Genomic DNA, 23,765 nt, shown 5'->3' with positions numbered 1-23,765 from the left:
GGAATGAGCGTTAATCAGCTTGACCAGTCCTTTATACCAGTTACTTTTTATTGTGTAAACTCTTCTTGAGTGATGAGGCAGGTTTCTCATATGAGAAATGAAGTCTGTTAACATCTTTTCTTTTCATTCGAGAGCGACCTTGATTTAAGCAGCCATTCCAGTCTATACGACACTAAAACATCTCTAGTAGTGGCTGATTTGCTTGAATGTCAATGCGTATGGAAAGGTAGTGTCGACGAAATGAACAGTAAAAGGTGCAAAATAAATTGAGAAAATGTCATGAATAATAATTAAACTCTATAGTTGACAGCGATGTAAGTCGACCAGTCTTTAATGCAATGAATAAAGAAAATAACTAACCATTGGGCACAATTAGAAACAAAATCTAATCATTGTACATACCTCGATAATCAACCTCTCTGAAGTCGTAGCTAGAAATGACAGTGCTATCCGTCGTCACCCTCTGAAGGCATTGCGAGGTACCGACTGAAAATGTGCCCTGCTATGAGAACTTACGGTCAATTTAATCTACAGGTATATTACAGTTATATGAACATGTGTAGTCTATGTACTGAACAGTATACTTATATCATACTTGCTACATTCACTTCAGATATAAGATTATACTGTATTTTACCAGGTGTTTATATATAGATATATATATATATATACATATATGTGTATGTATGTATATATATACATAAATGTGTATGTATGTATATATATATGTGTGTGGGGGGGGGGGGGCAAAATTTCAATTCAAGGAATTCTTACTTGAATGCGTTGGCACTCTCTTTGGCAGCATTTCGAATTAATCTGCAATGAGCTTAAAAACACGGAGATAATATCGCAAAGCTAATGCTGTTAAACCATAAGAAAAACCATGAAAATTAAATTGTTGAACAAATTAGACTGACTTAATCTCTAAGTTAGATATATCCATATTAAAGCCATGTTCTTACGAAATACGTCACTGTCCTGTGAACGCTCTCAAAGCACTCATTCCTGGCTTTTGAAGAGAGGGAAGGATACTAGCATAAAGATTCCTAAAATAAGGTTTATTTATATCAAGTATTCAATATACCTTTCAGTATAATGGGGTCCAGCCAGGACGTCTAATCTATGCTAAGAATGAAGTCAATTTTCAGCGGATAGTGTTGGAAAATGTCAAAAGAAAAAATAGAAAGCTACTTTCTTTGACTGTATAAGAAAAATCACTGCTGTTACTATTATGAAAACGCTGTCGTTCCTTCGCTTCTAAAAGAAGACACAGCAAAGAGGACTTACCAGGCTTCTCCTCCTCACAAAGGGTCCCAGTTCTATCGGGTGGGCACACACATTTGCACTGACCATTTAAGTAGCCCTGTTTCAGACACGGGTCTTCCGTCAACTTGCAAGCTTTAAGCCACTGACCTGTAGAAGTAAATTCGTAATTTATTTAGACACATAAACACATACACATACACACATATATATCTACATATGTACGTATATGTGTGTGTACATAATTATATATGTACGTGTGTGTGTGTGTAACAAAAACAGGACAGCAAGAAGACTTTTCAAACGTAAACGAGAAGTGAGAGATCGTTATGATAATGATGTCAAACTTTTCCCCTTAAACCAATGCAAATTTCAGTCGTGGCTTCTCTTCTCTCCTCAGATTTTTTATAATTTATTTTTCCTAATGTTGACACTTAGGTTTGCATTTAAAATTCTTCATCAATGGGCTGACTTTTCAGGTTGAATGAAACCCTTCAGAAACTAATTTAACGTTTTGTTGCTTATAATTAATATAATAATAATAAGAAAGCTTTCGACATGATACCATACACATGGCAAATAGAATGCCTGAAAATATATCGGGCAGAGGAATACACCATCACCTTCCTCAAAAATACAATGCGCAATTAGAATACAATACTTACAAGCTCTGGAATAAGACTAGCAGAGGTTAATATCAGGAGAGGGATCTTCCATGGCGACTCACTATCCCCACTACTCTTCGTAGTAACCATGATTCCCATGACAAAAGTACTGCAGAAGATGGATGCTGGGTACCAACTCAAGAAAAGAGGCAACAGAATTAACCATCTGATGTTCATGGACAATATCAAGCTGTATGGTAAGAGCATCAAGGAAATAGATACCCTAATCCAGACTGTGAGGGTTGTATCTGGGGACATCAGGATGGAGTTTGGAATAGAAAAATGTACCTTAGTCAACATACAAGAGGGCAAAGTAACAAGGACTGAAGGGATAAAGCTACCAGATGGGAGCAACATCAAACACATAGATGAGATGGGATATAAATAGCTGGGAATAATGGAAGGAGGGGATATAAAACACCAAGAGATGAAGGACACGATCAGGAAAGAATATATGCAGAGACTCAAGGCGATACCCAAGTCAAAACTCAAAGCTGGAAATATGATAAAAGCCATAAACACATGGGCAGTGCCAGTAATCAGATACAGCACAGGAATAGTGGAATGGACGAAGGCAGAACTCTGCAGCATAGACCAGAAAACAAGGAAACATATGACAATACACAAAGTACTACACCCAAGAGCAAATACGGAAAGATTATACATAACACAAAAGGAAGGAGGGAGAGGACTACTAAGTATAGAGGACTGCGTCAACATCGAGAACAGAGCACTGGGGCAATATCTGAAAACCAGTGAAGGCGAGTGGCTCAAGAGTGCATGGGAAGAAGGACTGATAAAAGTAGACGAAGACCCAGAAATATACAGAGACAGGAGAATGACAAACAGAACAGAGGACTGGCACAACAAACCAATGCACGGACAATACATGAGACAGACTAAAGAACTAGCCAGTGATGACACATGGCAATGGCTACAGAGGGGAGAGCTAAAGAAGGAAACTGAAGGAATGATAACTGCGGCACAAGATCAGGCCCTAAGAACCAGATATGTTCAAAGAACGATAGATGGAAATAACATCTCTCCCATATGTAGGAAGTGCAATATGAAAAATGAAATCATAAACCACATAGCAAGTGAATGTCCTGTACTTGCACAGAACCAGTACAAAAGGAGGCATGATACAGTGGCAAAAGCCCTCCACTGGAGCCTGTGCAAAAAACATCAGCTACCTTGCAGTAATAAGTGGTACGAGCACCAACCTGAGGGAGTGATAGAAAACGATCAGCCGGAGATCCTCTGGGACTATGGTATCAGAACAGATAGGGTGATATGAGCAAATAGACCAGACGTGACGTTGATTGACAAAATCAAGAAGAAAGTATCACTCATTGATGTCGCAATACCATGGGATACCAGAGTTGAAGAGAAGGAGAGGGTAAAAATGGATAAGTATCAAGACCTGAAAATAGAAATAAGAAGGATTTGGGTCATAGGAACACTAGGCACAATCCCAAGATCCCTGAAAAGGAATCTAGAAAAATTAGAGGTTAAAGTAGCTCCAGGACTCATGCAGAAGAGTGTGATCCTAGGAACGGCGCACGTAGTCAGGAAAGTGATGGACTCCTAAGGAGGCAGGATGCAACTCAGAACCCCACACTGTAAATATCACCCAGTCGAATTGGAGGACTGTGATAGACCAATAATAATAATAATAATAATAATAATAATAATAATAATAATAATCTGAGAGGATCTTGCTTGTCCATCCCCTGCGAACCAGTTTGCCCGCCGCAGTTGTGGGCGGGGTAGGATTGTGAAGTCTTGGTGAGTGAAACTATGGCCTTACTGGTGAGAGTGCTCTCTAATGGTTGAGCATGATGGTTTTGTTGGTGGAAAGCCTGTTCGGGTTACTCATCTCCATGTGCTCAGAAATTCTGCGTTGCAAGCAACCGTTGCAACTATCAATATACCTGGTATTACAGGCAGGAGAAGTAAACTGATAAACAAGGCATGAATATTAACCAACAAGCAGCAGTTCCTTCTTGCTTAACCAAGAGCCATCTATAAATTTATTAAACAAATTTTTCGGGCAGAGTAACTAATGTAGCAAGGGTATTTATCCAACTGTCAGACCGTCAGGTGATCCGGTCCATGGTTTTTTTATGTATGAAATATTAATTAGCCTATAAAAAACGAAATGCCAAAACCGTTCTTTCCTGTACAATATAGAAATTATTTTTTTAGTTCTTGCTATTTATTTATAAATAAGCAAGCTCTCAGCCAGTATTGACAGGCTGAATTGGATGCTCATGTCCGTACCATTCGTAACTAAATTAGTAAATTTCGTAATAGTAGACAGGTCTATAAACAGTATATGTATAGGAAGGGAGAACAAGTACACACTATGCGTCGTCAGAGCTCAAGTTTACTCAGGGCTTGGGTTGAAGCTGTACAGTGACGCATAACAGGACGCATTCTTTTTTGACATTGAGCAGTGTTTGGCAAGTACTGGGAGGAGGAATCGATGGTGCTCTCAGATTTCACTTCTCATTCATATTGAGATCGATTCATCTGCCATTTTATTTTCTTAAAACTTGTGATACAGGTATTTTTACTAGGCTATTGGTCCTCTTTCCAATCAAGAGGACAGGATTTAGGTTTTTGTACTTAGATCTGGAATTCTGAACATGTGAGCCAGGAAGTGTTAACGTTGGGCAGCGGCAGGGTAGCTAAACATATTTTTTTACGTAAAACTTACTCATGATGGTTTACTTTTTTCTTTTACATTATGGTGGTAAGGAAACGGTTGGTAATGTTGTAGCATTAACGGCTAGAAATTGAATAAATATTGTTTTTCAGGTAATGTTAGTTGTTTTCATGTTATGCATTTTCATGCTTGTCCCTTTTCCCATTAGGGTATCAGGACCTGGTAACCTTGGCCTGGCGCTGTGGCATTCCTGAGGTGTGGGGGGGGGGGGGGGGGGGAGCCTGTTTGAAATCACCCCACCCCCCCTCAGGCCCCAAAGTGAGGGGAGGCCCCAAATGCGAAATTTAACCATTGCTCCTACGACAGGACAAGTAAAAAACAGTGGCCCCCAAATGGTCAAGGGCCCCATTTATAATTGGACCCAAAAGTTTGGGGCCCACTAAAGGTGCCCAATTTCTAATTTTATTGAACACAAATGTAACAAATATATTATGTAAAAGAAATAGGGGTCACCAGGGGCCCCTCCCAATCGTAGAGCCCATTATAGACCTTATACGGATCGGAGGAGGGTGGGTAACGTTGACTGGGGTAAGGGCAGGGCCGATCAAAGGCAATTGATTACTGCTGATAGGGGTTCCAATTATCCTCTGAGGGCCCCAATAATGGCCCCATTTGCCCAGATAATACACATCCAAAGGATTCACTCCATTCACTCTGTTCTAACTCCCTTCACTCATATCTACCTTCCTTCACATAATGGAGTCCCTTCCAGCAATATTGATTCATTTAACTCCCTCCACATCACATCGCCATCAGAGTACATTGCTGTTATCCTCATTTTTACCTTTTATCTTTATTATTCAATATACCCTAATTTTAAGAAATAGACACCGCCCCCTAAACCCCCCAGCTGCTTTGGCTCGCTTCGCTTGCCTCCCACCCCATAAGAGGGGCCCCAAAATGTCTAGGAACGCCCCTAGCTGGGCGGTTTAAATTTGTTTGAGTGTCGGTGATCTGTTGCACGGAGGTTATTAGTCGCTATATTTTCCCTCAAAATCTTGGTTAATTTGGTATCTGCAATATGCTATCTCGTGAATCCTGATTGGATGTAATCAGCATGAATGATATTGTTGGCTACTCGTGATAAATATTCAAACTATTGCTTCAGTAATATATTTGAATATTCATATAGACCTAAAACCTTGAAAGCTCTCATGCCTTGTACGTATAAATCAATCCCTTGATGTGCCGAGATAGAAGTGCGCAGGTGCCACATCTTCTTCACCCATTGGTGAACGAACAGATGACATCACACCATCTATACGCTATTAGTCATAGGAGTTCTAGGAGTAAATTATGAAAAAAATATTTAACAGTTATGTATTGAACTAACTCTTTACTGTTCCTCTTTGAATAATACAGTGTTAAATGACATTTTAAATGTACCAAATGCCCACTCTTTTCCTTTAAGTATATACTACCTGTAAGTTATTTTCAAACTTTTTTTATCATTATTATAATTAACACGGTTAGCGAAACATGAAAAAGGAAATAATATGTTGTTATTTTTTATCTCTTTAATGTATAAGCGCTCAGAGAAGACATGGAGGTACTATAGTAGATTCACATCAACCGTGTATTTGATGTCTAGGCCAGTCCCTAATGACGCTCCTGATTGGCTGTTGATTACAGGGCTGGAAATTCTCAGTCTCTTTCGAGAGTTCACATGGTTAAGTTCTATGTTCCACCTCTCGTGAGGGGTACGTCTTTCAGGAGAAGTGGAACATACATTCTGCCTATGTGAACTCTCGAGAGAGACTGAGAGTTTCCAGCCCTGTAATTGGCTTATCAACAGCCAATTAGGAGCTTCGTAAGGGACTGGCCTAGACATCAAATGCATAGTTGATGTGAACCTACTATAGTAATAAACGTCTGACGCTTCCATCTCCCATCAATTGTTGAAGTTTTTTTATTCGGTCCTACTTCTGAAGTAACTGTAGTACCTCCCTATTGCTCTGCTATATAATAACTTATGTCAAATATTTTGTAGAAAACTGTTACCCAATGTGACCAAAGAATTTTTTCTTTCTTTCTTTTATGCTGAGGCTTAACCGTGCAAAAATACACATACAGTACTCCACCAGCGTAATCATATGGGCTCCGCAGCACTTCAACTTTATCGATTCTTGTATTTTAATTTTAATATCTCTTCAAGCTGCATTTGACCAATCTGGCTTTCCACTCACATTTTGAAACTCTTGTCGAGTCCTCGCTGTAATCTGTGATTTTTATAGGTATGGATGATTTTTTTTTTTCTGTTTAATGTGATGTCTGGACAGTGTGACTAATAGTACTGCTATTGATAGGTTTCCCACTCTCTGGTCAGCAAACATTTCTCTGACTTTTCCCTGATTTTTTCCAGGAATTTTTACCAAGTAGCTACTATGACCAAGGAAAGGCACAATTTAATATACTTTACATCTTTACTTGCAGTACTGTACACCGGTCTGGGACAAAATTGCCTTTCCTTGGTCATATAGTAGCTACTTGGTACGAAAAAAGTTACAAGAAATACTTAAGCATAGTTTTCCTCAAGTTAGTTTCACTTTACTGTAGGATCACTTTTGAGGGAGAAGCCTGCTCTTCCTGTGGACCTTAATTCGAGTGTCGTTTACTTGTTTACCTGTTCGCAGTGTGGTCTGCGATACTTGGGATCCAGTTCCCGCTGGCTTAGACACAGAATTTTGGAACACAGGTCTTTCCGTTAGAACTAGGTTTCCTCTTTCTAAACCACCTTTTTCTGCCATAAGGGAACACAGTTTAGCACAGGATCATCCTTTCACTCACCTAGATTTTAGAGTACTATCTTTTAGCACAAATAGACTGGACTTTTTAATTTCAGAGTCGCTGTTTATTAAGAAAATGAAACCGGAATTGAACAACAACTCGTCCGGTATTCAACTAGCTATCATATAGTTTCATAGTAGGTACACAAAGTGGGTTGTTAGCCATTTTATTTTTGAGTGTGGTAGTTTGTTTACTTTTCATATTATTTTATTTTTATTTCTTTTTTTGTATGTTTGTGTTGTGTTAGGTTTTTTCGTAATTTTTTAGTTTGTATGTGATGTTCGTTTTATTATTTTATGTTTTTACTGCAAGCTTTTTAATCAGACAAATCAGTAATGTAATTTTTAGTGATTTCTCATCCTAGTCATTTTTTCAGCCTGAAGATGAGGTTTTAAACCTCGAAAGCTCGTAATATTCAAGAATGTTTCTTCCTAGTCTTGGCACTATATTTATCATCAAGCTAAGATTTCTAAGTAGCCGCCCAATTACTGAGACTATATATATATATATATATATATATATATATATATATATATATATATCAGATATATAGATATAGATATGTATATATATATAATATATATATATATATATATATATATCATATATATATATATATAAATCTGTGTGTGTGTTCATACATACATACAATGTATATATATGTATGTATGTATGTATGCATTTATGTATGTATATGAATTCATGCATACATAGAAAATATATATATATATATATATATATATATATATATATATATATATATATATACATGCATACACATTACACACCTATTGAAATATAAATTCATATCGATTGATCTTTATGCTTAGATTATCCGTATAGATTTTAGGTAAATGGCAAAATAATGCGTTGAAAAACAAAGTGTATGCTGGAATTAAACATTAGATGGAATTAATAAGACAGTCAATCTACAGTAATATTTCTGCATATCTAGTAATGTTAAGCACATCAAAACCCTGAAATGGAAACTATGTATAATGTGCAATTTTAGACAATTGAGTATCCCTGGAATTTCCAGGATCTCGGGATTAGGACTAATTTTATCCCGGAATCCCGGGACAGAGAAACTGCTCCAAAACGGCAATCGCTACCTACGCCCAATGGCCATGTAGGTGGGAAGCCGTAAAAAGTGTTCACGAGCAAAGTGAAAGAACTGTAAAAGCTCTCATTCAACTGGGGAATGACAAAGGTCCCTAGACATGCTCTGGTAGCTGTGCACTTCTTTCTACAATCTGTGACTCTGAGTTCATTCTTAGACTGTTTCCTCAAAACCATTATTTCAAACGCCAATAGATTTTGCGGATACTTACAGTAAAAAAAAAAATGGATGTCATCACTACTCGCCAAAATGCAGATCTTACCAGCAAGACATTGGGAGAATGTCTTAATGTCAGATCTGGCTGATGGCTGACCAAATCAGACAAAATATAAAATCTTGGATTGAAAACGCAAGACACAACTTCTGTGATGCACGGATGCCTCAAAGAACACATCTCGCCGAATGCAAGCCTTGTAGGAGAATTGACAGGGATGGATGCCCCAACCACTGACACTGAAGTTCGTTTCAAGGGTAATGCCCAATTTGTTCTGTGTGCTCTTGGTGTCATTGCAAGAAGTGATTCACCATCACAAAGTGACTATGGACTAGTTGCAAACTTTTATGGCCTGGACAATGATTTGATGGAAGCAGAACAGAGACTTTTCATTAAGTTCAAGCAAGGCAATAAGGAGTCTTCCGCAAGACACCATCAGATGTTGTACAGTTTCTACACGAAAATGAACTGTCAGAAATGGTTCCCGAGTGCATGAGGGTTGTAGTACATAGATACAACCCTCATCCTTGCTACTGCATGCTCAGCAGAGATCTCGTTCAATGGACTTCGTTGGCTGAAATCCTTCCTTTGCAGCACCATGGGTGAAGCAACTTACCAACTTAGAAAGCGATTGTGCTAATAGAGTGATTGAAGAAGATATGGACAAAATTATGGATGTTTTTGGAAATAGAAAGGGACGTGACAAATATTTTTTCTAACTTGATTTTTTTTCTAAGCCTTCAACATTATTACGTTTTAATTTAATATAAGGGTGAACTATAATTTACTGAAATTTTTTCAAATAATTAAACCTATACCAATTGCAGTTTATTTAAGTAACAGCTATTATTTATTTAGTATATTACATTAAAAAGTATAACCCATACTAATTACTCAGTTCAATTTTATACTTGTAAATATGGGGGAAATCTAACAGTTAACTTTCATTTATACAGCGTTTGTAGAATAAATGTGCAGTGTCTTCATATGTACTATATATATATATATATATATATATATATTATATATATATATATATATATATATATATATATGTATATATATATATATATATATATATATATATATATATATGCATATATATATATATATATATATATATATATATATATATATATATATATATATATATATGTATATATTTACTATATATACATATATATATGTGTGTGTATATATAGTATTATATAGATATTTATATAATATATAATATATTATATAATATATAGTATATATATTATATATACATGTATGTATTATATTATATATATAGATATATATATATGATATATACTGGGTAGTATATATTATATTATATATAATATATATTTTTTTATATGTACTAAATTATATATTATATATTATATAAATAATTTTTTTTTTTTTTTAGAGGTATCATATATTATATATATATATATATATATATATATTTATATAATATATATAATACATACATATCAAAGCTTGGATTTACAGGCAAAATATGTTTCGGGCGGAGAGAGAGAGAGAGAGTTCAGCACCCCCAAGTGAAAAGGGCTCCGTACACCTATGTCTGTTGTAGGCATTTATTAATATACTGCAAATGTTTTTCCGTACTTCAAAGCCTAAGTCCCCAAGTATGGAAGTTTCTTAAATCGAATATCTTTACGCACATTAAAATTTGGGGCTTGGGCGATGAACGTTGAATGAGAAAGGATCTAAGAACTTTCAGAAACAAAGTGACTGGAAAAGAATTGGGAACAAAAGTAGGTTTGTAAGTACCGAATCTCTCAATTAAATCTGATGAAATTAGAACTAAAATAGTATGCTCGATTGACAATGGTCTTTATGCTATTAATCTTTAAAGAAGCAGTGAGAAGCTTTAAAAAATGAGGCCTAGTAAATTGAAAACAAAAGTAGAAAATGTGTAGTTATCTCTAGTAATGGTGGTGTCGAGGAAAGGAAGTATGCAGTTATTTTCAATTTTACAAGTGAAATTCACGTTTTGGTGTTGTGTATTTAATTATTCAAGGAATCTGCGATATGTTCGACTTATCTGAAGATTAAAAATGTGTCATCTACATACTGTCAGGGTTGGAGTCATTGTAATTGTAATTGAATTGAATTATAATTTGTCGTGAATGTGTGTTGTTATATCCCAATGTCCTTAAACCTTTATTTGTCTTCAACCGAAGCTACAGTAATCCTGCTAATCCAATAGCTATATACAGACTGGTGAGATAAGTATTTACGTAGCCAGAGATAAATGTTAACTGCTCTTTGGTAAATGATCACCAACCCAATATAACAACATATTTATAAAACTGCTGTACTTTAAACAAGCACTTTGTTATATTACTAATAACAGCCAGTTATACTCTCTTGTTCTATCATAAATAAATATAAATGTAAGGTATATCATGTGTCCCACGAGTGGCCCCGTTCTTCCTTGGTGTTATTGGAGAGAAGCTGGGCCCAGTCGTGGGGCAAAATTTGCAACATAATTAATTACTGAATTTTGTGAAATTGTCATTGAAAATGAAATTATATTAAGTCATTGTAATTTAATTAATTATAGGATGATGCCATTTGTAATTTAATTGTAATTATAAAATTGAAATGTTAAAGGTCAGGCTCCACTATGAGTCATGGGTTGCTTTGGGGACTGAAATTTGGAGGCACTCCGTCTGCCCGCCATCGAGAGCAGCATCGCCTGTGATGGGCACTTCCGGTTGCTGACTGTCCTAGAAGTTACTTGTATTGAACAAGAAGCAGATGATCTTCCGTTTACTGCTAGTCTCCTTCGTAGAGTAAGGTGACCAGAACTGAACGGTATAATCCTAGTGTTTCCTAACTAGTGCTAATAAATAATGTTTTAATATGACGTCTACTCTCCTATCATTTACACTTCTGGAAATAAATGATAAACCTTATTAGCTCAATTTGCTCACCTCAATACTGTGTCCTGTGCTAAAGATTAGGTTTGCTTCCGCACCCAAATTCCTTGTAATTGTAATTGAATTTGTTGGTAAGTCATTGTCATTGTAATGTGATTGCTATTTCCAATTATAATTATAATTGTAACTAATTTCTGAAAGTACTTGCAATTGTACTTTATTTCTTCAACTGTAAGTACCCCAGTGATGTGAAAAGGAGCTGACACGGCAGCGAGAAAGCTGAACCCTTTGCTTCTACATCAATCTGTGAATAGACGTCATTCGTTTTTATGTGAACACATAGTCTCTCGTCCCCGTAGCGGTGTAGTGCCGTCAGTGGACCTTATGTGGTGCACAGTGGGCATTACTTAAGGTTCTTTGCAACATGCCTTCGGACCCTAGCTGCAACCACTTTCGTTCCTTTTACTGTATCTCTTTCTTCCATCTTACTTTTTATCCTCTCCTAACGCTTGATTCATAGTGTAACTGCTTTGAGGTTTTCCTCCTGTTACACCTTTCAAACCTCTTCTGTCAATTTCCATTTCAGCGCTGAATGACCTCATAGGTTATATAGAATTTAGCCTTAATTCTATAATTAACTCAACAAAGTCTCTCGTAGCTATATTAAGCATACTTGTTTCAAGTTTGTTTCCGTTTAGTCCGTTTTCGATTATTCTTTCATTGTGAATATTATCTAAAATTCCTATATATCTGTTGTTTCAACAAGAGGCACAGTTGTAAATAATGACTCGACATCCAATTTTGCCATAACGACAATTTCACTCAAATTTAACGATGTTATTCATTAACATAATTGGTAGAGTTTTCCAGTGAAAAACCATCTAACTGTCAGGGGTGAGATGATTTCTGAGAAACGTTGCCGAATTGTAATGAAAAGTATCTATAGACAAAATGGCTGGTCGAAGGAGGTTGTTTAGCTCGCGAGGTTTTGGTCAACTTTATACTACGTAGGTATCCGGGATTTGAACCAGATGCTTAAAGGTTATGTTATACCTTATTGCCTATTTTATCCCAACGCAACTTCTGAATTTTGACATTTCTGAAATAATAAATGCCATTTTTGACATGAAGTAGTCTTTGTTCATAACCCCAAAACCCTTTCCCTTATCGGGCCTTAATATATCTACATTTTTATCATTGGTTAAATGTTCTAGTATGTTTACATTTTCTGAAGCCCATGATTTTTTCTGTGCTTTCTTTTAGTTTATGATACACACACATACACACACACATATATATCATAAACTAAAAGAGAGCACAGAAAAAATCCTGGGCCTTTTCATGGGTAGTATACTTACCGTGACATCCAAGCTTCTTCACCAAAAACAGCCAGTCAAGGTGAGAGGGTTGTGAGAATCGGCCTAGCAGTCCGCGAAGTTTGTAATCCTTCGTTTGGAACAAGGCTTTATCACCATTGTTGAATGACTGTAAATGTAATGAAATATCCATGAATACGTGAGCACAGTTAGAAAATTATATTCTAAATGACCTCATTTTGTATCTTTCTCAAACTCTAGTTGCCAACTGGGAGTGAGTATTCCCTACGAACATTATAAGCTAGCAAGTAATGGAAAGCAAATGATGGAAACAAGTTGTTTTAAATGAGATCCTATATTCATCATCATCACATACAACCACAGCTGCATCCATCAGTCTGTTAGTGACAACATCAAAAGAGAAAACACTTTCCTCATGACAAGGTTTGAATCATTCCAAAATACACAAAATATTCAATCTGAAAATGGTTCACCAATATTCCGAACTGCTGATTCTCAGAACTAATTATAGTGTCTCGTCAAAACCATCTCAGTGTTGGTAGTCTTGATATCAAGACCCTGCTGGATGATGACCTTGACCTTGAATGCGGTGGCAGTGGGAGTGTTTGGGTCACAGGTATCCTTTTCACCAAAACCCATATCCCTTGAAATATCACTCAGAGATTTTCATGATTTTCACCATTGGTTCATATGATGTCTCATTAGTGCTGGAAAACCAGTGTTAAATATCAGTACTGATCACTTGTTGTATTCCAAATTTGCTGTACTCATAATTCCCTTGTATATTACAACATTCCCCCATGATTCTCAATTGCCAGTGCCATACAGGTCAAGTATTCCTGGACCCTAGTGTGAATAGTGTTCTACTCTTCCCTTTGTACCAATCCCTTGCAAGCATCCTGTTTCCCTTTTTACTGACGAATTTAACCCAGTGAGGTTTATGGACATTGCATATCTGCAGTGTTGTTGCCCTTTGTTTTGAGATTGTCATTTGTACAGTAACTTGCAGTGAAACAGGGCTTTATTGTTTGCTCCTTTATATTTTCTTCTGATCCCCTTTAGTGAATTATAGCTTTATTAGACAATTTAAGCTTTGCTCCATAATCATGACATTGACAATGTATATATATTATATATATCCCCATATTATATATATATATATATATATATATATATATATATGTTGCTTTATATTTTCTGATCCCTTTAGTGAATTATATGTGTATAGTGGACAATTTAAGTTTGCCTCATAATCATGACCATGACAATATATATATATATATATATATATATATATATATATATATATATATATATATATATATATATATATGATAGAATATATATACTATAAATATGTTTGCTCCTTTATATCTTCCTTTGATTTTCCCCTTTCTTGAATTATTTAGTGAATTATTGTATAGTGGACAATTTAAGTTTACCTCATAATCATGACCATGACTATATATATTATATATATATATATATATATATATATATATATATATATATATATATATATATATATATATAGATATGTATTGCGCCCTTTGAGATGTTCATGACCTGTCTCTGTTTAATCAAGGCCGATTCTATCTTCTGACTCTTGTACCAACAGTTGCTTCTAGTTTATTCTGTGGTTATGTTCATTTATGTGATTGAAAATAGCTGAGTTCTGTTGTCCATACCTAACTGACTGTTTATGTTGTATTAATCTCTGGTGAAGTGATTTTCCTGTGAAACCGATGTAAGATTGGTCACAGTCCAGGCATGGGATTTCGTAAACGCCTGTGTCCTTGGGGGATGTCTTTTGTTGGACGTTAATCAGGAATTTGGCTAAGGTGTTTGGGTAAGTAAATGCAAGAGGGTTATTTTATCCGAGAGTCACCATCTTAACCCTGTCCAGGTGTGGAATTTTTATTCTATTGTTGGGTGTCTCTCTGGTCTTGTCTTGAGGGGGTCGGTAGAAAATTATGTTTGCTTTGTGAATTGCTTTCTCAATTATATGGTCTGGATACCATCTGGATACCTTAAAGACGAAAGCTGCTGACAAACTAGTTCAAATTCTTTTTCCAGGAAATCTAGGGAACAAGTTCGTAAGGCTCTTCATAGGAATATCGTGATAGCTAAAGTAGTGAATGTATGAAAGTGAGAACATTGGTTTTCTGTATATGGTAAATTTGTTTTCTGTCGTATCTCTGCTTATTAAAACATCAAGAAAATTAATTTTGTTGTCTGTTTCTCATTCAACTTTAAATTTTAATGCTGGGCACTAATGCATTTAATTTTGAAAGGAATTCATTGAAATTGCCCTATCTATTATCCCAATATGTTAGAATATCATCTACATACCTCCTCCATAGCATGTTTTGGTCTTTTAGTGCATTTATTACTGTAGTTTCAAGTATTCCATGATAGATGAGCTAAAACAGGACTTAAAAGGACTACCCATACTACACCCGAATTTTTGCTTTTAGAATGAAATGAAAATATGTTATTAGAGAGACATCCAACAATAAAATAAAAATTCCACACCTGGACCGGATTAAGATGGTAACCCAGACTTTTCGAAAATCTAAACCTTTTGTATTTACTTACCCAAACACATTAGCCAAATCCCTGATAAATGTCCAACAAAAGACATTCCCAAAGGACACAGGTGTTTACGAAATCCCATGCCTGGACTGTGACCAATCTTACATGGGTTTTACAGAAAAATCACTTCCCCAGCGATTAATACAACGCAAATGGTCATTTAGGTATGGCCAACAAAACTCAGCTATTTTCAACTATATAAATGAACATAACCACAGAATAAACTGGAATTTGTCACATATAATTTACAGCAGCAACTGTCGGTACAAGGGTCAGATGATAGAATTGGACTTGATTAAACAGAGACAGGTGATGAACATCTCAAAGGGTGCATGGCATCCAGATATCATTGATATAGTTTTCATTCAACCAACGCTTAAGAGGATTAAAGAAGGATTATCAGTGGAAGTGACTTCGATTGGCTTAACTGTGGATGGATCTCTTGGTATAAATACCACCTTTTCTGTAACTTTTCTCATTCATTTAACTGAAGAGAGAATCCGTTTTAAATAAGGTATTTATATATATATATATATATATATATATATATATATATATAGTATATATATATATATATAATTGGCGTTTTTATGCGCCCCTTTTATTATATGGAATTCTGTAGTACCGAACATTTTTACCAGAAAAAATATATATATATATATATATATATATATATATATCCATATATATATATATATATATTGTATATATATATAATATATATATATATATATATATATATATATATATATACACATATATATATATATGTATATATATATATATATATATATATATATATATATATATATATGTGTGTGTGTGTGTGTGTGTATATATATATATATATATATATATATTCTTATAATGTAAGTTTGGAATGCAATGATAATTGTGGTAATATGATTGAATTCACATCAGAACTTGTGTATCATGGTATGAAATGTTTCTTCTGTGTTCAGATTCCCAAATTTAAAGACAATATGCCTCAAGTGATCCATTTTTCATTTTGAAGTACGTAAGACACCACAGAGAGTGAAAGCTCATAAGCCTTTTAAGAGAGTCGTATTCCCACTTTGAGAATGTCTTAGCTAGGTGATTTCGTTATCGATGCAAACACAACACGGTGCGTTCCTGTGAAAGAACAAGGGAGCCTTCCATTCATAGCCATTCCTAGTAGAGATGACGTAATATGTTTTGGTCTTGATCTAGATACTAATCGCCATAGCGCTTATGGGGTGAGAGGACATTCATTCTTTCGCTTTGAGACAGAGCGGCTTGCGTTATACTCTCTCTCTCTCTCTCTAAAAATTTCTCTCTCTCTCTCTCTCTCGCGCTCGCGAGGCTGTTTCAGTAACTTAACGTAACGAGCTGGTCACTCATTTTTATATTAATTCTTAGTAATATATGTGTTGTTTGTGGGATCTGAACATAGTATTGCATTTTATTGGTTTTTGTGGAAGGTGCCAAGAAATAGTGAAAAAGTTGTAAAATTGTAACAGGCCTTTTGATTGACGCTGCAGCTGTGTATAAGGTATTTTACAAATGTTGTGGAGTGCAACTTCAACGTTTTATTATTTCTAAACATTTGTTATCTTTTGCTTTGTTCTTTTCACATATTCCATTTTTTTTAATATGCTTAATGATTGTACTGTCAATGCTTTAATTGTTTTCATATTATGCATTATGTTTTTCTGCATTGTCCTTTATTTTGTTTGTTAATTGTTTGAATAATATTCTATTGTGTACATTTTGAATCTATACTTGTGAATTAACTTGCATTTAATTAAATTTAATTTCAAATTTAATTATTGCTTTACGATTTAATTTAATTAATTTTCTTGATAAACTTTGATTTAATTTTGGTTCTTAATAATTAATTCAAGAATTAATTAAACTTTTGTTTCAAGTAATAACAATTTCCCTGAGATTGTGAATTTTCACTTATAAATTTTGAATTTAGAAATAAACTTTTTGTATTTAAAATTTATATGAGCATTTATATTTTATTTTGTTTAGGTAGAAATATAGAGTGATAATTGTGACGTTTCCCACAAATAAAAACAGAATCAGGGAAATACTTAAATTGAATTTGCACGAGTGATGCCCTCACACATATTTTAATGAACTTAGACTGATTGTTTTCTTGACTGTTCAGTAAGAAAAAAGGGATCACTCTTACCTTTAGAGTATTCAGTCGTTTAGTATGTGATGAGGGTCAGGTGTCTGTCTGTAGTGAGGTAAGTAACAACCAGGTACTTGAATGAACTGTGCCCTAAGTACAAAGGGTGTCCCAGACCAGGAATAAAAGGGTCTCTTGTATTAGCAAGTACAAATGGTAAGTGTAGTAACCAGATACTGGCAATTTGGGTTAACAAATATCAATGGTGTCCAGACACAGATCTTTGACAATTTCATGCACCAAGTATTAATGGTATCCAGACCCAGATACTCACGACACTTCGTCACAAGTATTGATGTGCCCAGAGACCCGGGATATTTGGCACTTTATGTACCAGTATCAATGATCCCCAGAAACCAGGGAGGAAAACAAATCACATTATCACTCTAGCTTATACTGGTGGTGTTAGGAATATATTTTGTAGGAGAGTGACCATATATTTGTTTTTGCATTTTATTGTAAGAATTGTATTTGAGAAAAATGGCTCCATTCGATACTCAGGAATTTTTAGCAGCCCTTCCATCCAAGTGTTGTCTGAAACTACTTCTGACTAAGGCACAGTGGAGTGCTTCTAGCAGTAGCATGTGGTTGTCAATGTGTTTAGTAGCATGATAAAAGCAAACAAATCAAATGCATTGCCATGCAAGCATTGATAGACTCTGGTAGAATACTGATGATGATGAGTTAGAACGGGCTCAAGAGTTGTTGAATGTAGCACAGGCTGATCTTATAAATAAGCAAGTAGAAAAGAAATAGAAAAGAAAAGTGATTGCAGAATTGGAAACTCAGACTCATAGAAGCAGAAGAAAGTTTGATTAAGCTGAAAATGCAGGCTGAAAGAGAGAGAATAGACAGGGAAAAACAAGAAAGAGAGAAAGAGAAGAAGAAAAAGCTGCAGAAGATGAAAGACAAAGGATAAAAAGAGGAAAGAGAAATTGCAAGACATGAAAGGGAGATGGAATTGATAAGGGCTAGATCCACATTACCTGCAACACCGTCTAACCCTAACCATGGTAATCAAGATCCTGCATTTGATGTTGTAAGTTAGAGTGCAGAAGTTAATCCCTAAGTTTACTGAAGAGCTCCCAGATGTGTTCAGTTCTTGATCACCTTTGAGTTTGGAAAGTGGCTTCAGGTATGGGATATGGCCAGAAGATAAATGGTCAGTTTTGCTACAAAGTGTCTTGATTGGTCAAAGGGAGAAGTGCTTATCTAAGCCTTACAGCTGATCAGTGTAAAGATTATAAGGTGCTCAAACATATGTGCTACAAGTATACCAGTTGACCCCAGAGTACTACAATGAAAGATTCAGAAACTTAAGAAAGGATGAAAAAGTAACTTTCTTGGATATGCTTATAAAGTGAGAAGGTGTTTTAAAAGATGGTTGGAGGCAGCTAAAGTTACAACTTTTGAAGAGTTAGAAGAGTTAGTTGTTTTAGAGCAATATTTTAAAGGTATTCCTGAGCATATAAGAGCCTATTTGAGAGAGAGAGAGGTTAAAAAAACTTGACAAAGCTGCTGCACTGAGTGAGGACTACAGTATAATTAGCAGCAGGCGTAATTATAATGTCAAGTACCAGAATCAACCACGCCCAGTTTTAAGTCTCATCCAGGTTTCAGGAACAATTATATAAGTGGGAACCTACAAGTAATTAATACTCCTCAGCAAAACTAATGTGAAATCCTCATCTAATTTTGCAAGACAGTTGCAAAAGCCTAATGTTGGCTGCTTCAAGCGTGGTTGGGAAGAGCAGGACATTTCAGTCAGGAGTGTTATTGGAATTATCAGCAGTCCAAGCCTGTTGGTCAAATAGTAAGAGGTGACCAGGTCAAACAGACTGTTAATGAACAATGTGGGGAGGATCTGACTACAGGGAAGCTGAAACTAAACAAGCTGAGTGTTAGCAACCAGTGGAAATGTAACTTCAAGCAGTGAGTGGCTGAGCAGTTTGGAGGCTTTTAGCCATATATCTATGAGGGTACACTGGCAACTCAGGAAGAGAGTGTGCAGGTACCAGTCAAGATTTGACGTGATACAGGGAGCAACCATAGTGTGTGTTACGTGGTGCTCACCCAATGTTGGAGAAGAATCTCGCTGGAGATTCAGTTATTTTGAAGGGTATAGGAGGAGAGAAAGTAACTCCTATATGCCGCTTACACCTCCGTCCTGTGAATTGGACAGGGAGTGTTGATTTTGCTGTAAAGGACTCACTGGCTGTGGAAGGTGTACATGTTCTGTTGGGAAATGAAGTTGTTGGTGATGTTTCATTTGTTCCTTGTCCTGTAGTGACAGACAAACTGTTGAGGATTAGTCCTACGGTAGAGTTGGAGAAGAATAACCCTCACCTGTTCCCTAGTTGTGTAACTACCAGAAGTATGAGGAGAATTAACGACTGTTGGTGAAGAAACTGAGGATGTGCACGCCCAAGTGGATCAAGTGAAGGATCTTTGAACTTAGAACAATTGTTCCAGGGGAGTGATGCCTCCCGTGGAGCTGACCGAGAAAGGATTTCCCAAGAAAATGAAGAATCTGTTGTTCCTGAAGAGACTCCGAGTAGTCAATGGTGTTCCTGAAGATAGTAGTGAAACTGCAGTAGCTGAGGTAGCAGATATTAATAGTTCAACTATTGAAGTTGGGACAGATAACAAGAGAGAAGCTAATGGACTTGCAGAAGAGGGGATGCATCGTTAGCTGATTTGTTCTTCAGAGTTGTTGATCAGGAAGGGATGCAACAAACTCCTACCTGTTATTATCTGAAGGAAGGTTTGCTGATGAGGAAGTAATAGACCTTCAGATAAACCCGGAAATGCTGTATGGGGCGAATGTCATCAGATTTTGATTCCATGTCCATTGAGAAAGCAAGTGGTAGCAGTGGCTCATGAACATATGGACATATGGGAGTCAGGAAGACTGTGGAGAAGATCATGAGATATTTTTTTCTGGCCTGGACTTCATAAAGATGTTAGCAGGTTCTGTCGAGAGTGTCATACCTGCCAGATAGCTGGAAAACCTAATGAAACCATTCAGATAGCCCCCTTCAAACCTATAGAAGTTAGAGGAGAACCCTTTAACAAGGTGATTATAGATATGGTTGGACCGCTTCCGAAGACGAAGAAAGGAAATGAATATCTGTTGACATTAATGTGTCCTGTTACCAGATATCCTGAAGTGATCCCTGTTAGAAACATATCTGCCAAGATAGTTGCTGAAAAAACTATTGGAGTTTTTCTCAAGTTTGGTATACCAGAAATTGTACAAAGTGATAGAGGAACGAACTTTATCTTCCAAGTTGTTCCAGGATGTGATGAACTTATTAGGGATGAAACAACAGTTATCAACCCCTTATCATCCAGAAACTCAAGGTGCCTTGGAAAGATTCCACCAGACATTGAAAAGTATGCTGACAAAGTATTTGCTCTGAGTCAGGAAGAGAATGGGATGTTGGTTTACCCTTAATGTTATTTGAAGTTAGGAATGCTTATCAAGAAGCATGGGATGTTCACCCAATGAGATGATTTTTGGAAGAGAAGTGAGGAGGACCTTTCAGATTCTTGCAGAAAATTGGGTCGAAAATAAAAAGGAAATCCAAGGAGAATATGTGAAGAACTTAAGGAAAAGGTTGGACGAGATTAGAAAATTCTCTTTAAAAAATCTGAAATGAGTCAAGAGAAAATGAAAAGGAACTATGACAGAAAGACTAAGCTAAGAAAAGAAAAAGTTTTTAGTGTTGGTCAACAAGTGTTAGTGTTTCTGCCAGTCAAGAGATTTCCCCTTACAAATAAATTTCAAGGTCCCTACAGGATAATTGAGAAGTTAAGTGATAGAACTTATGTGATTGAAACACCAGAAAGAAGAAAACGACAGAGGAAGATACATGTGAACCTTTGAAACCTTACTTCTCAGAAACTAGAACGAAACTGTGTCAATAATACAGACAACTTCATCTACAGAAGACGATGACGGCTATGAATTGGGAGCTGAAAGCAAGATGAATAATTCTTCAATTTTGGAAAATTTGGAGGATAAACTGAAACATCTTAATGTTGAACAAGGTGAGGAATTGAGTGAAGTGATTAGAAGCTTCACAGAGGAATTTTTGCAGATGTACCCAGACGTACTAATCTGACAAAACATGAAATCAAGATCAAAGAAGATGGAAAATCGTTCAAACAAAGAGCTTATCGCTTATCAACCTTATCATCAAGATGTTCTGAAGAAAGAGTTCAGTATTTGCTGCAACATGGATTAAGCAGAACCCAGTTCAAGTCACTTCAGTTCTCCATGTGTGTTAGTGAAGAAACCTGATGGCTCCCTTTAGGATGTGTACTGATTATAGGAAACTGAATTCCATTAGTATGGCTGACAATTATCCCTTGCCTCTTATAGATCAGTTACTTGATAATATTGGGCAAGCCAAGTTTGTTTCCAAGATAGACTTATTGAAGGGATATTATCAGATACCCTTAGATGAAAATGCGAAGTTGCTGTCAGCTTTTATTACTCCTTTTGGATTGTATCAGTATACTGTATTGCCATTTGGTCTGATGAATGCACCAGCCACATTTCAACGAGTGATGATCAACTGCTAGGATCTATAGAAGGAGTAGGGTGTATCACCTTGATGACATAGTCATTTACTCTACAACGTGGGAAGAACATCTGCAGATCCTGAAGAAAGTTTTCAAGAAACTACAAGAGGCAGGACTAACAGTCAACCTAGAGAAGAGTGAGTTTGGGAAGGCGACTGTTCAGTACCTTGGGTTTGAAGTTGGAAAAGGCCTTCTCGCTCCGGTGAATGCTAATGTGGAAGGTATCTGTAAGGCTACCCCCCCTACTACTAGGAAGCAACTACAAAGATTTTTGGGCATGGCTGGATTCTATCGTCGTTTCTGTCCAAATTTCTCAGCCGTAGTAGCTCCCTTGACAGACTTAACTAGTCCCAAAGCTAAGTTTGTCTGGACTCCAGAATGTCAAGAATCCTTTGAGAAGGTAAAAGCCATTTTAACTTCAAGACCAGTGCTTCAAGCTCCAGACTTTAATAAGAAATTTGTTGAAACAAGTTGATGCCTCTGATTGCGGAATTGGAGCTGTTCTACTTCAAGAAGATGAAGATAACCTTCTACACCCTGTGTTTCCTGTCTTCGAAACTGAAAAAGCATCAGAAAAACTATGCAACTATTGAAAAGGAAACTCTAGCCTTGATCACAGCATTGAAAAAGTTTGAAGTGTATGTGAACAGACCTAGGAATGAAGAAGTTTTAGTGTTGTCTGATCACAATCCACTGTCATTCATACAGCGGATGAAAAACCATAATCAAAGACTGACCAGGTGGTCTTTGTGCTTGCAACAGTATAATATAAAGGTTGAGCACATATCTGGTAAGAACAATGTAGTTGCCGATTATTTATCCCGTTGTGAATTGTTGGATTCAACTCCGGAATAAACTAATCTTCTGGGGGAGGGGAGGAATCTTATAATGTAAAGTTTGGAATGCAATGATAATTGTGGTAATATGATTAATTCACATCAGAACTTGTGTATCATGGTATGAAATGTTTATTTCTGTGTTCAGATTCCCAAATTCCAAATTTAGACAATATGCCTTAAGTGATCCATTTTTCATTTTGAAGTACGTAAGACACAGAGAGTGAAAGCTCATAGAACCTTTTAAGAGAGTCGTATTCCCACTTTGAGAATGTCTTAGCTAGGTGATTTCGTTATCGATGCAAACACAACACCGGTCGGTCCTGTGAAAGAACAGGAGCCTTATTCATAGCCATTCCTATAGAGATGACGTAATATGTTTTGGTCTTGATCTAGATACTAATCGCCATACGCTTATGGGGTGAGAGGACATTCATTCTTTCGCTTTGAGACAGAGCGGCGTGCGTTATACTCTCTCTCTCTCTCTCTCTCGCGAGGCTGTCTCAGTAACTTAACGTAACGAGCTGGTCACTCATTTTTATATAATT

At 36.2% G+C, this 23,765-nt stretch overlaps 1 protein-coding gene across 1 annotated transcript in view; it reads right to left on the bottom strand.

Annotated features, from left to right (window-relative positions):
* Positions 1–23,765, bottom strand: part of LOC135222597 (location of vulva defective 1-like) — a 46,142-nt gene that overhangs the window by 19,733 nt on the left and 2,644 nt on the right. Inside the window, exons 2-4 of the mRNA XM_064260687.1 lie at positions 13,036–13,162; positions 1,288–1,413; positions 403–486 (exon numbers count right to left, since the gene is read on the bottom strand). Of these exons, the coding sequence (XP_064116757.1) occupies positions 403–486; positions 1,288–1,413; positions 13,036–13,162 (337 nt within the window). The remainder of the gene's footprint in view (positions 1–402; positions 487–1,287; positions 1,414–13,035; positions 13,163–23,765) is intronic.

The sequence above is a fragment of the Macrobrachium nipponense genome, chromosome 8, assembly GCF_015104395.2.
Source record: "Macrobrachium nipponense isolate FS-2020 chromosome 8, ASM1510439v2, whole genome shotgun sequence".
Lineage (NCBI taxonomy): Eukaryota > Metazoa > Arthropoda > Malacostraca > Decapoda > Palaemonidae > Macrobrachium > Macrobrachium nipponense.
The sequence above is the reverse complement of the archived record's forward strand: the minus strand, read 5'-3'. Positions and strand labels throughout refer to the sequence as shown.